Raw genomic sequence first — 22,152 nt, 5'->3', positions numbered from 1 at the left:
ATTTAGATTTGGCAGATGCAATACACAGTATTTCAATTAAAATTCTGATTTTGGTTAGTTTTCATTCAGTTAATAATAACTTCAGAAATGGTGTTGAGTTATCCAACAGACAGCTGCAGAGTAAAATATCCACTCCTTTTTGGGGGAAAGATTACTGTGGACTCTGGTTGTCTGGGCGTAGTGGATATAGTGTCTGTATAGCAACACAGGTTCCATCCCCACTGTGAGAGCGTTCTAAAGATTTCCCCAAAGAAACCAAGTACTGGTTATACCGACGAAATGAACTCCTTGGAGTTTCAATAAGCATTCCGCTTTCAATGAAATCGAGTTTAAACAAGACTATGGCCAAGCAATATAAGTCCCCTACCAATGAAGCTCCACCATTTTCAGCAATATTTCTAGGCTATTTGTTGCCATAGAAACCAGAATTCTTGACGTAGGAACAAAATGAAATGACATGAATAATCTCCATATTGCCATCTGTCAATGTTTTAAGTTTCATGAAAAAATATGACGAACTTTAAAAGTTATCGCAGGATCCAGAAAAGTGTGACAGACTGACAGATTCACAGACGCACAGGGCGCAAACCATAAGTCCCCTCCGGTTTCACCCGTAGGGGACTAATAAAACGGTTTAAACTAAACTAAGCCAGCAAGACCCACTTGACATACCACAGAGATGGTGAAGGTACGGATGATGTAGTCTGTGTACTCTGCAGTCTCCAGCCCCTCCACTGTCACCTCCCCGTACGTCTGGCTGCCTTCCAATGGCCAGTACTGCTCACACTTTTTCTATGCAAATAATAGGCATCATAGAATCAGGATGAGGATTTTTCAATACCCTTTACTGGCAGAAATTTGTTGTACCACAATGTTCTTACATTCACTAACAGGGGACAGGGGTGTGATTTTGTAAAAACCTCAGAGGAATTAATTTTAACTCCCACTTATCTTCAAGTCTCTTGAGTCTTAAGAAATATTTGTGAAGCAATCTTAACACTAAAAAGAAGAAGATCAGCTGTAAGCAGGAGAAAATCAACCATGGCATTATGCTATGCATTGCTTTAAAATGTACCTTAAATATCATTCAAGAAGGTATTGTGTTCATAAAACCCTTATACATATGTATTGTTAAAATGAGAATTGCTGTGTTTCTGGAAGTGGGGAGAATTCTAAAAGGTCAATTTAAAATCATCATAAAGGACTAATATTATCCTTATTATGGTTATGCATAAACTCATCTAAGTAGATTAAACTGTATCCTACGAAACATCCAGTTTTGGCAAAGGTATCATAACATTCTCCAATTATGTGATATTTTCAAAAGAAACATTAACTCAAAAAGAACAAGACTATTGCCAAGCAATATAAGTACCCTAATGGTGAAACTCCACCATTTTCAATTTTTTTATTTTTTATTTGTTGCCATAGCAACCAGAATTCTTGATTTAGGCATAATCTCCATATTGCCATCTATCCATGTTTGAAGTTTTATGAAAAAATATGAAGAACTTTTAAAGTTATCAAAGAATCCAGAAAAGTGTGACGGACAGACTGACAGACTGACACAAAGCGCAAACCATAAGTCCCCTACGGTTTCACCGGTAAGAGCCAATAAATCTATTAAAACATGAGTTGTCTCCCCTACCTTGTGGTTTTCTAGAAGGTTTGTCAACATAACTATTTTCACAACTTTCTCCTGCCATATCATACGCCAGAAGTCAGCGACCATAGCTTTGTTGGGGCCTAGAAAGGAATACAAATGGAGAGAATTCTGAGTTAAAAACAGGGATGCAAAAGCTAAACAAGCGAATGTCAGGCACATCTTAACAAGATGCTGCATTCAATAAACACAAATGCCCCTAGAGGAAGCTTTGTCATTAATTATTCATTGGCACATTTTACAACGTCGAAGTCAAAAAGAAGGTCATGGTCAAGGTCATAATAAGGTCCAGTGACACCTTCTGAATAAGTCCTAACCTATAACAATATCAAAATCAAAATAAGGTTAGATGATGTTGGTGTTTTAATGGTGTTGAAGGACATCATCCATTCAAGTATCAAAGCTTTGTAGGAAGCCTTATTGATATTTCAAGTAATAAGTCACTTTAGATTAACACAAAAGCCTATCACTATATGACCCCCTCATTTGTACATAAAGATAGCATTATAAAAATATACATTTGCAATATCCTGTAGAACAAAAGAATGTAAAATGTTCAGGTATTTACCTTGTGAAGCTATATAAGCCTTTTTGCTGTTGTACCCCTAAAACAGAAACACATCAATAATGTATATATCCATCACTTTTATTTTAAGTGAATTTCTTTTCAAGCTTAAGGTATAGGGCATGTTATCACTGAATTTCATGGCTTGATTATTTTTGTATGAAAGTTATATCAGGTCTTGAGAAAATGATTTGTCTCCAAATTGAGGACAAAATTATTGAAAACATTTGAAATCTAAAAATAAATAAATTTTATTTGAGCAATGTTGATTGAAAAACAAGAGGAAATCAGCTTCAAAATGACAGATTCCCATGTCTCTTAAAAGGTGTTTGGATTTAGGCAAAAACAAAACGTGGTATAAGCATGCGGAGAAGGCGAAGGTCCAACTCACATCCAAGTAGTTTGCATTCACATAGTCGGAATGTGGATCGTGGGAGAGAGGGGTGAGAACTACCCGCGAGTGGTCATCTGCAATCGAGAAAACATGCTGCTCAGAGATGCAGTATGGATAGGAGTCTTACAGCAGCATTCAATATATTGGGAGGGGGGGGGATTTCAGCATTTTACTCTTTGCATGCTGGGAAATTTGTCGTCTGCTAAAATGTTGTCTGCAGAATTTCTAAAATTAGCATTTTCTTCCATTTTTTTTTCAAAGAATACTATCAGAATAGCAAACAGTTGGGATCCTGATGAGACGCAACGTTCTGTGGCGTCTCATCTGGATCCAAACTGTTTGCAAAGGCCTTCAAAATTCAGTTCCAGCGCTGAAAGAGTTAATGCATACACAGTGCTTCCACTCTGAAAATAAAACACGTCTTTGAAAGAAATAAAAAGCTGCTTAACGCTGCACTTTTCAGTACACAGTAAACACTGCATGTAACAATGTTAAGGTGCCAACAAATTACTATAACAATTCTTATAACCATACATTGTCACATATTATGTAAATTGCAGATTATGATGAGCATAAAAAAAGAAGAGATGAAATGGACAATAATTTTTCATACCATAATAGGAGGTTATATTGTAATTCAGGATAACCAAATTAAGAAATGCAAATAATTAATGTCACTCAACAAGCATTATGGTTCATTATGAAAATCCTTTGTGATTGCTTTTGGCTATTTTTGTACACATTTAATGATTAAATTGCTAACCGCAAAGGATATTTGTGTCAAATGCTTATGAAAAACACCTCACATATTAAACATAAAAGTACACTCAAGATTTAAGCATTCCTTTGCTCAAACACCAGTTTTAAGCATTCCTTTGGTCAAACACACTCAAACAGAAGCACTGAGAAGAAATGAGGTTCAGTGACAATAGACCTGAGATTAAATGATGAGATGCATTTGTTATGTACTACCGCACCAGAAATATATGAAAAAGAAATGTCACATGTAGTTTTTACTATCAGTACTAATGCCTATAAATGCTTGAACAAATTAACTACAAAACTATTGACAGTTAAAGGTATACAAACACTAACAGTTGGTGGTATAAAATAACATGTATTAGCATCTAATATAGTTATAATAAACTATTTATCATGCAAAACATCCGATCCAGCATATATGTTCATTAGAAACTTGATTATGATGACACTATGATGTTGTTGTTTGTTGTTTTAAATGATGAGGAAGAGTTATAAATGAACCAACCATGCAAACTCGTAACTGTCTTAAAGCAGGCATGCCATACCAAGAACAAAACGAAAAAAAAGAAAGAAAACATATTTTATTATGTTCTGCTATAAATAAATCAAATAAGTTTGTATTAACATAATATTCACTAAATAAGGATAATAATTCACTGCTTCTTTATAGTTTACCTTCTAATGTTGTTACAGGAAAAAAAACTTGAATACCTTACTTACAGTACAATTAATACTGACATGTACCAGGAGCTTTAGAGTATCTAACCTTGCTTCACAAATATCTACACACAATATGGGGACAGTACATGGCTAATATAAAATAAAAATTGTTGTTTTCAAGCTCCATTATGGATCATGCACATTTTGTAATTTTTGTAGCTGTAATTTTAGCATGTTTTTTCCCCCAAATATTTACAGCAGCACAGTAAACATCCACAGTTTTAACTTATTCAAAGTTGTTTCCTGTCACCATTTATTTAGTGTAAACCTATTTATTTTACCTTGTTTGCATCAAAAGACTATGGCTTATTTTTAACGTTCTTAAGTCCCTTTCCTGGGACTAGAACCAGTATATGTACTTCATGTCTATGGGGGAGATCTAAAGAACGCTCCAACAATGGGGATTGAACGCGTGACATCCTGGTCACTAGGTTGTCACCATATCCACTATGCCACAGAAGATTTCTTATTTATTTCTATGTGTTTATTCCAAAATTTGATGCTTTTGAATAGTTGTATGCTTATCCATGAAAGTTTACCTCCCAGTGTTTACATCAAAACACTTTTAAGTTATACTTCTTAAGCCTTTCTTTCAATTGTATAATTCCCCCTATCTCAAATGGATTTAAGACTAAATCTAAGACTGAATTGTACTTTCATACAACAGTTTAACTAAGTTTGGCAGTACTGGCTAATATCATAATCCCTGGAATCCTTGTAGATCCCTGTTACTATCTGGCATCCCCACTTTAAGTCCAGGGTGGTTCTGTTTTAACAAGTCACTAGTTTATTACTATAGGTACCTGAAAAGCTTGTGAGGTTTTGATGAATCTGAAACACTGTTCAAATGACATGCTTTGTAAATATTTACCAGTAGCCCTTTCTGCACTTTATACCTAACGGTACCACGCTAATTTATGAAATTCTTTTTTTGCTTATCAGTACCCAGTAATGATTTTGCTGGAAAGTCTGTTTATTTGACATTACCAACCTACTGGTCTTCCACAATTTATAAAACATATAAACTTTGAAAATGTTTGCAAAATCTTTCGATTTCCTTCCCCAAAAGAGCTTAGAAATAAAAAGAACAATAAGCAGAATTGAATGCCTATTAGTAACAAGAGCACTGCATAGAGGGTGCCAACGCTCGGCTGCGGGTGTAGTTTTAGTTAATTTTATTCTTTTTTAGGTCACTGTGACCTTGACCTTTGACCTAGTGACCAAAAAATAGGTGTGGCGTGTAGAACTTATCAAGGTGCAGCTACATATGAAGTTTCAAAGTTGTAGGTGGAAGCACTTTGATTTTAGAGCCAACGTTAAGGTTTTAGAACGACGCGGACGGCAGACGAGTTGGGTATGACAATACCTCAGGTTTTCTCCAAAAACAGCCGAGCTAAAAACACAATACCCTACCAAAAATGTACACATTTAAGTCTAAATATGCAGAGAAGTTGGCTTATCAATCACCATTAAATACTGTACAATATCTCAAGTGTGCCGACTGACAGGCTTATCTCAACAAAAATGCAAAAAATCCAAAATGTTAAATTTCTTTTTGGTCCTTGGTGTCCAGTCAAAACATTTGCATTCTGACTGGTTTCTTGGTTGTATATCGTATTTGTATTGCTCATATCAGGGGCAATCTTAATATCAGACAGAATAGTATACTTAATCAAAGAATACATAAGACTTTTAACTTAATTGTCATCCTATATTGACAAACATTCATCAGAAATCAAATTAGATTTTTTATTCATTCATTACTATAATGTCCTCAACTAATATTTTCAAATGAACTTAAAACAACCATTGTAAAGACAAGTTCACAGGTCAAACATGTTAACAGTTGCATATCTTAAAGTTCAATGCTTTCAATGTTGCTATATAGACATTTTTTCTGAGACTTACATAAATCTATATAATGGCAATTTTGGGTAAAACTAGTTCCCAGAATTGTGAGCTACATCAGTCTTAAATACATCTATCTAATACAATAGTTCAATATGAAAAATAATACATTTCCAAGCTGATAAACAGTCAAGTACTTACATGCAATTATATCCGCATATCTATTTTTTGGTTTGTTTTCTGGTTTTAAAGCTGTGTGACACAGAGCCAAAAGTCCAGTTGGCAAGTCCTGGAAAGACAGAACAATGCGGATGAAATAACATGATATTTTTTGCATAAGAATTGCAAATTGCCATAAAAAACAATTCTGTGTTTCATGAAGTAGAGTATCTACTTTAAACCAATTCTCTTCCATACACAGTAAATCTTTATTATTATTAGTCTATTGCACATAATAGTCATTTAGATACTTGCAAAATGCATCTTAAGAGAATCTTACGTTTTGTACATTGTTACCTGGACATAAGATCCATTTTTCAAAATACAAAGGGTATTTCTCAACTAGACCAGAACAAACAAACTTCTAATCTTGAAAGGAAAAATATTTTCTTTTACACTGCTGAAGAACACACCATTGCAAACTTAATACAGCATATAAATTGTGTTTGATATTGTCTTGAAACATTAGTGTTTCTAAACAAAAATCCAGTAGAAGTCCCTGATTAGCCTGTGCAGACTGCAAATGCTAATATGGGCTGACACTTGATGCACAAGCATCCAGCCCAGTTGACCCGAGCAAGGCTCATGGCCACACAATGCCTCCAGTATCTACGTACCCGGTGCTCGCCTTTAATCACGTCAAAGTCTGTTTCGCGTGCCTTTTTTATGAAGGCCTGCAGTTTCTCCACAGGGATGGGGTTGGTCAGACTGTGGTTGTTGAGGTTCACATAAATCGGTTCATGGTTGTAGTGGGTTACATCCATGCTGTCCTCTGCAACAACCCCTTCATCTTCCTCAACTGGAGAGAAACAGGAGAATATGAGCTTTGTTCTGAGAAAACAGGGCTTAATACATGGCCTGAAATGTCATCCCACTTGATTCCAAACAGGCTAATCATTGATGACACTTTTCCCTTGTATGGTATTATTTGTTAAAAGGAAGTTGCTTTTAAACAAAAATCTAGTTCATGTGGAAAGTGTTGTCCTTGATAAGGCAAATCTGGGACAACACTTTCCACACATGCATTCAGCCCTGTTTTCCCAAAGAGAGGTTTATATGAATCATACATAATCATACTTGAAGTTTTATTTAGATAGGTAACAGCCAAGCAGGTATTATAAGGTTTATCAGGCATAATTGCCGAATCATCAGATGGACAGAAAAAAGGATTTCAAGTTTGCTACCCTTCCATACTTCAGACTGTACCCAAATATAGCAGATTCAGTCATGTCCATATTTAATAAAAAAAATCTAGCAATTATAAGGCATGAAATAATGGAACAGTAATGCACACACGCATATCTTAAAAAACATAAATGATCTTCATTTGAAGTAAGTAATTTTAAAAATTCAAGATGAATGACAATGTCACAGTTTGAGCAAGCTTGGATGCAAACAAGCACACACATATATTTGACTAGAGTTTCTGCTATACAAATGTATCAAGCTTTCTTCCAGTCAGCTCGACAACAAAATCATAAAAGTATTTAAATAATACACGGATATTGCAAAATAGTATAACTGTGTAACAGTAATAAAAAATGTTTTGTATACAATATAAAAATATACTATGTATAAAGAGCATATTTGTTGGATTCGGTGGATTATTGATTTTAATTCACAAGTGATCATAGAAAATAATATTTTTACAAGTGGCGCAGCCACGAGTGAAAAAAAATATTTTCTATTATCACAAGTGATTTAAAATCAATATTCCACCGAATCAAACAAATTTTCTTTTTATTGTATCCTTTTTTTTCACAGTTTATATACAATTGTTTAAGAGTTTAACTAAAGAATTTCGCTGGGATAATGACATCATTTCGTTAAAAAAATGACGTCATTTCACAGTAAACAGTGAAAACTATCAATAATTTTCACTATTAATTTTCACTGTTTGAAACAGTGAAATTATCAGTTTTAATTCACTGATATTTCTCTATAAACCACCGGAAAGCATAAAATAAAATATGCTAATGTGATTATTGTTTGTGTTGACAGGTACACATGGCAACATCAAAAGCAGACAATAACATGGAAAACAATCAGATGCATCAGCTAGGGTACCGGGGTAATGTTCAATCCTTTTGTTTCATTAGAACTATACAGTCACTGTGATAATAGGAAACATCCAGTCAACTGGTCAGACTGACAATATGAACTCTATCCATGCATGAAAAACTAATTTTTAAACAATTGTTTTCAACAAGTGTGACTACACAGTTAACAAGAGCACCACATAGCGGGTTCCAACGCTCGGCTGAGGGTGCAGGTGTGAATAAATGAAAGCTTGTCGGAATATTTTTTTTTTGGGGGGGGGGGGGGGGGTTACAGTGAACTTGACCTTTGACCTGGAGACCAAACAAGAGCTGTCAGAGGACAGTGTGCTCGACTATTCGAGTGTTTGACAGTATAACGTAAGATGGAGAGAAGGGGGGGGGGGGGGGGGGGGTTTATGTGGGTGTGTGATCCTTTAATAGATGATCTTTCAAAAATAAGAAAACAATTTTTTATTTTTTTTTGGGGGGGGGGAGGGTTGGGGGGGGGGGGTGGAGAGGGGGATATAATGTGGGTGTGTGATCATTTAATAGATGATCTTTCAAAAATAAGAAAAAAACAAAATTGTTGGGGGTAGGCGGGTTGGGGGGGGGGGGAGGGTTTGGGTGGAGTGCATTGTGGTATGTAAGGCAAGTGTTGTTTTGTCAAACTTTAGCATAGATTTATCAATAATATGCATATTCTAGGTATAAAAGGGGCCATAATTCTGTCAAAATGCTTGATACAGTTGTGTGCTCTTGTTTATAGGTTGGGGTCATGATTGTTAACAAGTATGCAAAATATGAAAGCAATATGGCAAGGGACACAGGAAATATTTGGGGTAGTACGCAAACTTTAACATAGATTTATCAATAATATGCTTATTCTAAGTATAAAAGGGGCCATAATTCTGTCAAAATTCTTGATACAGTTGTCTGCTCTTGTTTATAGGTTGGGGTCATGATGGTAAACAAGTATGCAAAATATGAAAGCAATATGTCAAAGGACATTGAAAATATTTGGTGTAGCACGCAAACTTTAACATTTGCACGCAAACAGACACGGGAACGGGAAAGGCAACGCCGACGCGAGTATGATAGCTCCACTATATATATTTCATAAATAATAGTCGTGCTAAAAATGGGTGTGGCGTGAAGAACTCATCAAGGTGCAGCTACATATGAAGTTTCAAAGTTGAAGGTGGCAGCACATTGATTTTAGAGCCAATGTAAAGGTTTTAGCAAGATGCCGCCTTCAGACGGCGGACAACACGATGAGCTGGCTATGACATTACCTCGGGTTTTCTACGAAAACAGCCGAGCTAATAAGAACAAAATCTACTATAATAAATACCATTTAAATCAAACATGTCCCTGGATGTTTTGAAAATGTGCTCATTTCTTTTGTAAAATGGGATAGCTTGCTTGTAAAATATGGCTTTGAACCAATATCAAATAATTTGTTTTCAACAGAATATTACCGCGGTCAAACTCACACTTTTCCTGAGTTACCTGGTTTACCATTTCTAAGTGAACATACTTATGCCATTAGTTGCCCTACTTTAATAAGAGGTGGTAAGAGAATGACTGTAGAGAGGATAACATGACAAATCCCTGCACATGTTCTATTGCTGGACTGGGGATCTAACACACAATCCTTTGGTTTGAAGTCCAGCGTTCTACACAAGGAGCTAGCCTGTCCGACCAGTAGTTTAAACTTTAAATATCAGCATATAAGGTAAATAATACAATGAACACATATTTTAGCAGCTATAATAATATTTATTATATTCCTGCTTGATTATCATACCTCCTTTTAGTTTTTGAAACAACAGGAGAACAAAAGTTCTCCCTGTGTAACACAAATTTTTCACTGAACAAGTGTTAAGACTACATCTGCTCAACTTACTGCAAACAGGATTTCAGCTTTGTAAAATCTTTAGTAGCCACATACTACGCTTGTCACATACATACAAATTACTTATGACCCACATCATAAGAAAAAGGGTCTAACACCATATGCAGCCGGCCTAGCTTCAAACCAGTCTGTACAGGAGCTACTCTGTGGCTTATGAGACCATCAAACCTTGCATGAGTTTAAAGCGGACAGCGTAGGTCCAGACTACCATTGGAGCTCAAGCGGTCTAGAGCTGAGTGGTCCCATATGGCTTAAGACCCATTTTCACATGACGAGACTCAGGTTTACAAAGATGATCAATAAAATACATCATTTTTATCATTTGTGAGACATTTAATTGTGAGAGACTTGATTAGTCACATGAATGCTAATTCTAATATCCTTGATTTGTTTGATTGGTGTGGACGTCAAGGTAAAACAACTTTACATGAACTGTGCTTGAAGATTAAACAAAACATGGTTCACACTTCTGTCCATGGAATGTCTCTCAATTATGTCAAGTAAGGATGAATTGAGAGTCAAGTCCTTCAAAATTAAGACAATACTTCTTATGTCAGAGTGGTATTGCGTTAAATCGACTGTATTTTGACAAAGAACAGCAAAAAAAGCTTTCAATGTTCAAAATGCTAGAGATGTGCCCACTTTACAATAATTCATCTCAAAAGACATACTCTGTTATTGCAAACAGAAGATGAACCATGAAACATTTCTTAAACATTCATTCATCAATGTCAACACTTTTTCTTTGTTGTTGTTATTTTTATTCAGAAAGGTGTTCTTTAGCAATGTTTTTTCCACATGTTCAGTTTTATAAACACTTTCACGGACTTCTCCTTTGAAAACCTTGCAGCTCTATGTCAATTTCACAGCAACAATATTCTTAATTGAGTCTGATGATGATGACAAGATGCTACTCTGTTGACCTTTGACATTGTTCTGGGAAGACTGAAATAAAAGATCCTAATATTTCAACAAAAAACAAGAGCAAACAAGGAATGTGTTTGTCAGAAACACTATGTCCCCTTCTGTGCCGCTTTGACTTTTTTTTGGACCTTTGACCTTGAAGGATGACCTTGACCTTCCACCACTCAAAATGTGCAGCTCCATGAGATACACATGCATGCCAAATATCAAGTTGCTATCTTCAATATTGCAAAAGTATTCATAAAATGAGCGATTTTGGCCATATATATTTGACCTCTGACCTTGAAGGATGACCTTGACCTTTCACCACTAAAAATGTGCAGCTTCATGAGATACACATGCATGCCAAATATGAAGTTGCTATCTTCAATATAGCAAAAGTTATTGCAAAATGTTAAAGTTGGCGCAAACAGACAGACCAACAGACAGACCAGAAGTTGCTTTCTTCAATATTGCAAAAGTTATGGCAAAATGTTAAAGTTTGGGCAAACAAACCAACAGACCAACGTACAAACCAACAGACAGGGCAAAAACAATATGTCCCCCACTATAGTGGTGGGGGACATAAAAACACATTTTTACACTTCTGGTAGAATTTACTAGAATTCAAAGTCAAATAATTATATCATAAACAAGGGCTGTTTGTAAAACATGCATGCCCCCATATATGGGCTATAAGTTGTAGTAGCAGCCATTGTGTGAATACGTTTTTTGTCACTGTGAATGGTGGTGGTGGTGGTGGTGGTGGTAGCAGAAGAAATAGTAGTAGTAGTAGTAGTAGTAGTAGTAGTAGTAGTAGTAGTAGTAGTAGTAGTAGTAGTAGTAGTAGAAGTAGTAGTAGTAGTAGTAGTAGTAGTAGTAGAAGAAGTAGTAGTAGTAGCAGCAGCAGCAGCAGCAGTGGTGGTAACAGAAGAAATACTAGTAGTAGTAGTAGTAGTAGTAGTAGTAGTAGTAGTAGTAGTAGTAGTAGTAGTAGTAGTAGTAGTAGTAGTAGTAGTAGAAGAAGTAGTAGTAGAAGTAGTAGTAGTAGTAGTAGTAGAAGTAGTAAGAGTAGCAGTAGGTGGTGGTGGTGGTAGCAGAAGAAATAGTAGTAGTAGTAGTAGTAGTAGTAGTAGTAGTAGTAGTAGTAGTAGTAGTAGTAGTAGTAGAAGTAGTAGTAGTAGTAGTAGTAGTAGTAGTAGTAGTAATAGTAGTAGTAGTAGTAGTAGTAGTAGTAGTAGTAGTAGTAGAGCAGTAGTAGAAGTAGTAGTAGTAGTAGTAGTAGTAGTAGTAGTAGTAGTAGTAGTAGTAGTAGTAGTAGCAGTAGAAGTAGTAGTAGTAGTAGTAGTAGTAGTAGTAGTAGTAGTAGTAGCAGTAGTAGTAGTAGTAGTAGTAGTAGAAGAAGTAGTAGTAGTAGTAGCAGCAGCAGCAGCAGCAGTAGCAGCAGTAGTAGTAGTAGTAGAAGTAGTAGTAGTAGTAGTAGTAGTAGTAGTAGTAGTAGTAGTAGTATGCATTACAAAAATGCAGTAAGCCTTACATTTGGTAAAATTTAAATATATTACAAGGGAGGCAAATCTGTAACAATAAATTTAAACTTATTGCATTTGTTTCCCCTGTAGTGTATTACCTCCCCTGTCCTGCTTATATTTATATTAATCAACAAAATTAAACATTAACACAATATTTAATATACAAAATATACAAAAAATCTCATATTCTGATAATATTTTTACTGATCCACTGTATTTTACTAAAAGGATGATGTTTCATTGGACTGATAATTATAGATTTAGGATTACAGACCAGTTGCTTCAGTAATATTGTTCAGAGTGTGCCCTGTTGGCCGCGTATGCATTCTTGAATTATCATTCAAAAAACCATTTTACTATTTCAAGTCACCGTGACCTTGACCTTTGACCTCAAAATCAATAGGGGTCATCTGCGAGTCATGATCAATGTACCTATGAAGTTTCATGATCCTAGGCCCAAGCGTTCTTGAGTTATCGTATGACAACCACCTGGTGGACGGACCGACCGACCTACCGACCGACCGACATGAGCAAAGCAATATACCCCCTCTTCTTCGAAGGGGGGCATAATAATTGTTTTGTTGATATTCTTTAAGTTTTGAAAAATGTTGTTGGTTTGATTTTCACTACTTCCATGACATTTCTGTAACACAATAGCATATTTACAAGGCCAGCACCATGGATGAGCCTGAATAATATTAGCACAACAGGAAGGCATTTGCTTCAATAGACAATACTTAACGATAGTGTGCAAAATATTTATAGATTTAACACATACCAAACATCCAATGGATGCATCTCGTTAATTTCCAACAAGAGACATGTAAAAGTCCCAAGTATCGTACATCATACAAAAAAATGATATTTTCTCTAGGAAAACATTGGTTAATGCATGTGCATAAAGTGTTGTCGAAGATAAGCCTGTGCAGTACATATTGGCTTATCAGGGACAACACTTTCCGCTTTTATGGGAATTTTTGTTTAAAGAATGTCTCTTCTCAACAAAAATCCTGCTTTGCGGAAAGTGTTGCCCCTGATAAGTCTCTGCAGACTGCTGGGACAACACTTTAAACACCATGCAACTTGCCCAGATTTCCTAGCATGAGGTTCTTACAAAACAATGTCATATTTTACCATTTCTGTCGGGCATTCATGACATGTTGTCAATGCCTTGTCTACCAAACTCGGCTGCTGGGTAGCTAAAATCAATAGAACAGTATAATAAAGATTAATTTATTAAGATCAGTACATTTCTGAACATTGTGCATTATACAGAAAATGTCATTTATATTCCTGGTATATACAATATCATGCATTAAACATGATGTGGAGTAAGCTGCCTTGCATGTAGATCAGCTAGTGACATTTGTTAAAACAACAAAAACCCTTAGCATGGCAAACCATGTAGTAAGACCTTCTTAAACAATTACAACTTTTAACATTCATAAAATGGAAAATTAGATCATTGAAATTATCATTAATATTTACCATAGAAATATTGTAATAAAGTAAGATTAAATATAAAAAACCCAAAAGAGAAGTAGACACAAGTATTGTTAATACAGAAAAAAAAAATCCTACTTACCACACACCATGTGATTAACAGACACATACACCATCCAGATAGTGATATAGCCGTTCTTCGATTCATTGATAAAAAATATCTTAACACCGCGCGCTATGATGTATGGGAGTTTCCTCCTTCTATATTGGTGTCGCTTAATGCATGTGCGTAAAGTGTTGTCCCAGATTAGCCTGTGCAGTCCGCACAGGCTATTCAGGGACAACACTTTCCGCTTTTATGGTATTTTTAGTTACAAGGAAGTACCTACTTACCGAAAATCAAGTTTTGGCAGAAAGTGTCCTCCTTGATTAGCCTGTATGGACTGCACAGGCTAATATGGGATGACACTTTACACACATGCATTAAGCCCAGTTTTCTCAGAACGCGGCTCATTTGTATTCTAATACATGTACTGTTTGAATATTTATCACAGTTGAAAGCAAGTTGCCTGTTTACTTTTGTATAATATTGAAATAATGACTAGGTTACAAAATAGCGAACATTTTATTAAGAATGACGACTGAATATGAGTTTCTCGAAGTTTTCCTTTAAATAAATTGTCTATTAGAAAACAAAACTATTACATCTTCAGTTGGAATATGTATGAGGTACTTATAAAGTATATAATGCAAGTCATATGCTAAGTCTGCATAATTGTATCATAATACATCCAGGGGCTGTAAATATGCAAAACAAATATATGTGCCATATGTAGAAGAAGAAAATTACATAAAGCCTTACAGCTAGAAGCTGACTATATGACCATAAAATTATGGAAATATGTTATTATTGTAATAGAACGGGTTCTTGAATCTTACAAAGCTCCAGATAAGGGTCGTATTATCGTAATTACGAATTATTTTCAAGTCTGTTATGTATTTATTTTAAAATCTTGTCGTACCATTAAGAATTACAAAATCAAGTTACGAATATTATTTTTACATCTGTTCGTATCGATTTTTATTGAGTTCTTTTGGCGTATTAAAGATCTTTTCAGTGCTTATATAGAATGGTTATCGGGTTTGTTTAACAAAGCGCATTTTTTCCAATAAAAGCGGCGTGGACAGTCTATCTGTCAAAAAACAATGGCGGTGCCCAGAGAGCGTCCTAAAAAACTGCAAAGCGTGCAAAAACACGCTTTTAACATATTGTACGCAAAGTGATCCGAAGTTGAATGTTAAGAAATACATTATAGAAAAGATCTTATACGATGTTGTATGTTCAGTTGCCGACACAGTCGGAAAAGCTATAAAAAAACCGCGACACGACGGGTCCAAACTTAAACAAAAAAAACATTGAACGAGTGGAAGGGACAATTTCCGTGGCTAATCGTTATAAAGATTGAAAGGGAGACCCGTTTTAATTGTGAAATATGTTAAAATTCATCTAAGGCATGCAATCTAAGTACAGTTTGGGCATATAAAGGTATTTGAAAAATAAAATTGTATAATACTGAATAGACACTGTTGAACTCGTATAAATAAAGTTGCTAGTATGTTTATTTTGATTTTTTTGCATGAAAATAACCATTATTATTTATTTTTAGGTCATTTAGAAAAGTTAAGAATTATTTTCCAAAACTTAGTAGTAACGTTAAGAATAAAATTTTAGAGTTAAGAATTCTTTTTGAAAATCTGGTAGTAACGTTAAGAATTTCACAAAACCTTATCTGGAGCTCTGATCTTACCCCTAAAGAGGAGTTTAAAGGTTCAAATTGAATGAAGAACAAAGTAATCAACTGTTTATTATAAAAAATTAAAACAAACAAAATATATATGCATAATAATTTATATCCATATACATATTATATAGACAAAGCTTGTTATAGTAACTGAAAGCAAGGTAGCACAGGAGAAAAAAAGCAGGAGTGAAGCAATAAATGACAATTATCTATTCAAAAACAGTAACTAAATAGTGCTTGCTTGATGATAAACTTGAATATGATAAAATTTAAAGGGTGTTGTAAATTAGTGAACCCAGGTGGAAAGGTAGTTCAAAGTAACAAATTAAGAAGAACAAGAATTGTCACTGTTGCAGAGGTACAACATATGTTTGAGAGTCCACATGGCTTACCGCACTTACATGTTGGCTTGGAGTGAGCTGTAACACAAAACAACTGTGTGACAAGCCATAATAGACCTCTACTATGCTCAACTACACTTCATGACAGTGAAACTCACATTGACCGACAGCAAGACTTTTAGTATAATCATCCATTTAAAACTATAACAAAATAGAAATCAAAAGTGTCAACCACTAAAAGTAACAAGGGCTGTTTGTAAAACATGCATGCCCCCCATATGGGCTCTAAGTTGTAGTGACAGCCATATTGTAAATATGTTTTTTGTCACTGTGACCTTGACCTTTGACCTAGTGACCTGAAAATCAATAGGGGTCATCTGCGAGTCATGATCAATGTACCTATGAAGTTTCATGATCCTAGCCATAAGCTTTTCTGAGTCATCATCAGGAAACCATTTTACTATTTTGGGTCACTGTGACCTTGACCTTTGACCTAGTGACCTGAAAATCAATTGGGGTCATCTGCCAGTCATGATCAATGTACCTATGAAGTTTCATGATCCTAGGCATAAGCATTCTTGAGTTATCATCCGGAAACCATTTTACTATTTCGGGTCACCGTGACCTTGACCTTTGACCTAGTGACCTGAAAATCAATAGGGGTCATCTGCTAGTCATGATCAATCTACCTATCAAGTTTCATGATCCTAGGCAAAAGGGTTCTTGATTTATCATCCGGAAACCATTTTACTATTTCGGGTCACCGTGACCTTGACCTTTGACCTAGTGATCTGAAAATCAACAGGGGTCATCTGCTAGTCATGATCAATCTACCTATGAAGTTTCATGATCCTAGGCATAAGCGTTCTTGAATTATCATCCGGAAACCATTTTACTATTTCGGGTCACAGTGACCTTGACCTTTGACCTAGTGACCTCAAAATCAATAGGGGTCATCTGTGAGTCATGATCAATGTACCTATGAAGTTTCATGATCCTAGGCCTAAGCGTTCTTGAGTTATCGTCTGACAACCACCTGGTGGACGGACCGACCGACAGACCGACCGACCGACATGAGCAAAGCAATATACCCCATCTTCTTCGAAGGGGGGCATAACAATTTAGAACTAATTAGTAAGAACATTAAAGTCTAAAAAAAAAAACTCAAACCAGGGCCCTGCATCAAAAACCTACTAAATATTTGAGCTCATCTGAGAAGGTGCAATTTGAGTGTTGAGAATGTTGGTCAGCACATTACACAATCTTAAATCTCAGCACACATTGTTCCTCAAACTCAGTTAAGTCTGACTTTTATGAACACCAAATTGAGCATGACAGTAAGTCATCTCAAACAAGAGCACCGCCTTGCGGGTGCAGACCGCTCATCTATTTTCTTTTTAAAGGTGAAGGGACTCTCATTTTCAATCACAAAGGAGGGAGGGATGGAGTGAAGAGGGGTGTATAGTGTGGGGGCGTGGACATTTATTACATTATTTTCCAAAAATGCGAAAAAAAATTGCAAAAAAAAAACAAACAAAAAACATGGGGGTGGGGGGGATTCTTGGGTGTGATGGTTGGACGGTATTTCAAACATAAAATAATAAAAATAAATATTTGTGTTTATTTTAACCGTTTAAAAAAAAATGAAATTTGGGGGGGGGGGGGGGTATAGTGTGAGGGTGTGGTGGTCATTTGTGAGATGATCTTAAAAAAAAAAAAAAATAGGAGGGGGATTCGGGGGGGGGGGGGGTATCAATCAAATCTAATCATAAATAAAGAAGTTATGGCAATTTTAGCAAAATTTATTAATTTGAAATGAGAGTCAAGGTCATTCAAAGGTCAAGGTAAAATTCAACTTGCCAGGTACAGTAACCTCATGATAGCATGAAAGTATTTGAAGTTTGAAAGCAATAGCCTTGATAGTTAAGAAGTAAAGTGGATCGAAACACAAAATTTAACCATATATTCAAAGTTACTAAGTCAAAAAAGGGCCATAATTCCGTAAAAATGACAACCAGAGTTATGCAACTTGTCCTTTTACTGTACCCTTATGATAGTTTGCGAGTGTTCCAAGTATGAAAGCAATATCAATGATTCTTTAGGGGTAAAGTTGACCAAAACACAAAACTTAACCAAATTTTAAATTTTCTAAGTATAAAGGGCCCAAAATTCCGTCCAAATGCCAGTCAGAGTTACATAACTTTGCCTGCACAGTCCCCTTATGATAGTTAATAAGTGTTGCAAGTATGAAAGCAATAGCTTTGATACTGTAGGAATAAAGTGGATCTAAACACAAAACTTAACCAAAATTTCAATTTTCTAAGTATAAAAACGGCCCATAATTCTGTCAAAATGCCAGTCAGAGTTACATTACTTTAACTGCACAGTCCCCTTATGATAGTTAGTAAGTGTTGCAAGTATGAAAGCAATAGCTTTGATACTTACGGAATAAAATGGACCTAAACACAAAACTTAACCAAAATTTTCAATTTTCTAAGTATAAAAAGGGCACATAATTCTGTAAAAATGCACGCCAGAGTTATCTAACTTTTCCTGCCCAGTCCCCTCATGATAGTAAGTAAGTGTACCAAGTTTGAATGCAATAGCATTGATACTTTCTGAGAAAAGTGGACCTAAACGCAAAACTTAACCAAAATTTTCAATTTTCTAAGTATAAAAAGGGCACATAATTCTGTCAAATTGCACGCCAGAGTTATCTTACTTTGCCTGCCCAGTCCTCTCATGATAGTAAGTAAGTGTACCAAGTTTGAATGCAATAGCATTGATACTTTCTGAGAAAAGTGGACCTAAACGCAAAACTTAACCGGACGCCAACGCCGACGCCAAGGTGATGACAATAGCTCATATTTTTTTTTCAAAAAATAGATGAGCTAAAAATGAGAGAAAAAAACACTCACAGTTGAGTGAGAATATTGACTTAGTTTAATTTAGTTTACACCTATTTATTTTAGCGTGACTGCATAAAAAACTTCAGGCTTATTGAAACGCTCTTGAGTCTGTTTCCTGGGACTAGAACCAGTACTTGGTGTCTAAGGGGGAGATCTAAAGAATGCTCCCACAGTGGAGATCGAACCCGTGACCTCCCGGTTGATGGGTAGACACCATATCCATTACACCACAGCGACCTTCTAGCTTATATTGACTCAAATATTGACTTGAGTATCTTTGTGATACTAGCCCCATGAGCTGTCACAGAACTAGCCCTACCAATAAAAACATTCTGAGTATGAAAGTTTGTCTAAACTTAAATTAACTAAACATGAAAAACTCTACTACTTCAAATAAACACTATGATAGAGCTAAAAAAAATCCTTAGTCATGGGGCCAGGTATATTTTTCCAGTGCTCACTCTGGCCTTCAGAAAATAATAGCCATATTTTTTTTCCTTAAAAAAATAATAGCCAAAACATATGCAGACTTTTCCGCAAAACGGTACTGAAGGCAAAAAGAAAGAAAAAAACCATGAATCTCATTTTATCTATGTTTTATTAAATGTATATCTATTGATTTAAGTTATAATATATATATATATATATACTCAAAAACAAGCATAATATCAGTGTGTCATTTTCTTATAAAATATTATCATGGCTTTGCAATAAAGAATACAATCAATGTTGTGGGTGTGACTTAACAAACCAGATCTCAGCTACAGTTACATACACATAAGAATTAAGGGCAGAGGCCCCAACCCACCCAGAGCACTAATTATACTATTTTTTATAGTTTTTCCAATTGCAATTTTTGGTGAATACTCGAAATATTATAAACCACACCTTCCGTATCACCGCATGTGTATTCGTCATTCTATTTTTGCTGTTATGAACTTCGAAAATAAATCATAATGGACGAAAAAAATATGGAATCCGAAAACGGTAATCCGAAAAATTGTCACGTTTTGCACATAAAATATGCATAATATAAAATATTAATATGCATAATCTAAAATGTGCATATCGTTCGACTACTTTATCTCTTAATACGGCGTTTGCCATCGGCCGCAATATTGTAGGCAGAGGCCAATATCAATTGTAAATGATTTATTCCAAAAATAACACTTTCGCAATGCCGATCATGTTTACATCAATTAACGTCACAGCGCGTGAGTTAAAATACACCACCTTAGTGTAATTCCAAACACGTGTTTCGTTAAAATTAGCTGACCATGGCATATGCCGGGTCCCTTTGAATTGGGAAAACCAGGTTACCTGGTTAAAAATTGGAATCATTATGTTAAAGCAGACGACAAACATCGGTAATTACGGAGATAATTAGTTGATGGCGATTAAATAATTATTTCATCAAGCAATGTTCAACGTAATCTAATTGCAGAAAAAACGGCGTGCAAAACAAAACCAGCCAACAATACATGTATTAGCGCAATTTTCAATAATGACGATTAAATAATAATTGGCGAAAAATTAACAAAGATCTAACAGTTACCGATAATTGGTAAAGCACAGGGAGATTAAAGACGTTTTTTCCGAAATATATCACTGCTGTCGGACACTGATTGAGAAAAATGCTCTAGGCCACAATGTCGCAGAAGTTATTGACGCGTGTATGACAATACACAGGGTTGAGTGTGTACACAGGTAATCTCGTTATCGATTTTTCCTGCTTGATGGCCCGATTTGCAGGCGTTTCGCAATCGCCGGACAACATTTAGTGGCAATTTGTTTTTTTATGTAGGCGGATAAAATAATCGCCATTTTTTCTAGACAATTTTAAGAAATAATAGCCAGTTGGATAAAATAATCGCCATTGGCGATAATGTCTGGCAGCAGCGTGAGCACTGTTTTTCTACCTTGAATACATTTGAGTCATGCTCTGAAACAAAAGGATTTAATGCATATGCATAAAGTGTTGTCCCAGATTGGCATGTGCTGTCCACACAGGCTCATCAGGGACGACACTTTCCGCTTTTATTGAAACCAAGACTCTTCTTGACAAACATCCAGTTAAGGCAAGGTGTGGTCCCTGATTTGCTAGTGCTGACTGCACAGGCTAATTTGAGATAATACTTTACGCACATCCATTCAACCCCTTTTTTACAGAGCGAGGCTCATTGTTTACTCTGTTGCCATAGAAACAAAGCAATACTCACTGTTTAGGGAGTTGGACTCCAGCAGAAGGTCCGTTTCTTTCTCGGTCTCTCTCACACTTTCCAGGGTAGCCTCCTTTGTGAAGAACTTACGATCTGCTGACTTGGACGACACCTCTAGTGTCCTGCTAAATCTACGTCGTCTGAAAATCAAGATTAGATTTATGGTTGAAGTCATGGTAATATTTACCTTATAGAACATTTTTTATTGTGGCTTATTTGTACACTTGTTGTTCTCTTTTTTTTATTTGGAAGTCTTGGAGAAAGATAAATATTAGAACGAGTGACTAGATCAGATTTACAATGTCCTGATTTTAGGGCAGATACAAACTACATCGAAACTATGACTATGATTTTGTTAAGTCTCAAATTCAAATGTGTTTACTTAATAGTTTATTTTCATATTAATACCATTATTTCTGTAATATCAGCAAAGATAAAGTGAAATGTATCATGACATCCAAAAATGCTGATAATAATATTAAATATATTTAAACTGTGTGTTTTATATATAACAATATGTAATACTTATGTTAACAAGCAAAGTCGTTGAATTGATATCCCCGCCAATATGTTTCTGGACACAAAAGTGTTATATTTGACTCAAAAAAGCATTTTTTCAAGATAAAAAGGGCCATAACTCCGTTATTAACAGATGGTGTACAATGCCATTTGGCGTGCATCATCCTCTTATCCATATATATATATCAAAGCACTTCCAAGATATGGCTACAGACACACAAAAAAAGCATTTTTTCAAGATACAAAGGGCCATAACTCCGTTATTAACAGATGGTGTACAAGTTTCAATGAAATCCGCCAAAGGACTTCCAAGATATGGCTCTAGACGGACGGAAAGACGGACGGACAACGCCAAAACAATA

The 22,152-nt window shown here is 35.5% G+C and overlaps 1 protein-coding gene across 3 annotated transcripts in view; it reads right to left on the bottom strand.

The window, feature by feature from the left end:
• Positions 1–22,152, bottom strand: part of LOC127844403 (receptor-type tyrosine-protein phosphatase alpha-like) — a 70,573-nt gene that overhangs the window by 23,568 nt on the left and 24,853 nt on the right. Inside the window, exons 10-17 of one of the 3 annotated variants that reach the window (XM_052374551.1) lie at positions 21,272–21,411; positions 16,195–16,221; positions 6,789–6,970; positions 6,154–6,241; positions 2,620–2,696; positions 2,232–2,268; positions 1,649–1,746; positions 673–792 (exon numbers count right to left, since the gene is read on the bottom strand). In XM_052374551.1, coding sequence (XP_052230511.1) covers positions 673–792; positions 1,649–1,746; positions 2,232–2,268; positions 2,620–2,696; positions 6,154–6,241; positions 6,789–6,970; positions 16,195–16,221; positions 21,272–21,411 — 769 coding nt within the window. The remainder of the gene's footprint in view (positions 1–672; positions 793–1,648; positions 1,747–2,231; positions 2,269–2,619; positions 2,697–6,153; positions 6,242–6,788; positions 6,971–16,194; positions 16,222–21,271; positions 21,412–22,152) is intronic. The other 2 variants (XM_052374552.1, XM_052374554.1) reach the window with 2 other exon arrangements.

The sequence above is a fragment of the Dreissena polymorpha genome, chromosome 9 (genome assembly GCF_020536995.1).
Source record: "Dreissena polymorpha isolate Duluth1 chromosome 9, UMN_Dpol_1.0, whole genome shotgun sequence".
Classification (NCBI taxonomy): Eukaryota; Metazoa; Mollusca; class Bivalvia; order Myida; family Dreissenidae; genus Dreissena; species Dreissena polymorpha.
This window is presented reverse-complemented; position numbering and strand designations above follow the sequence as displayed.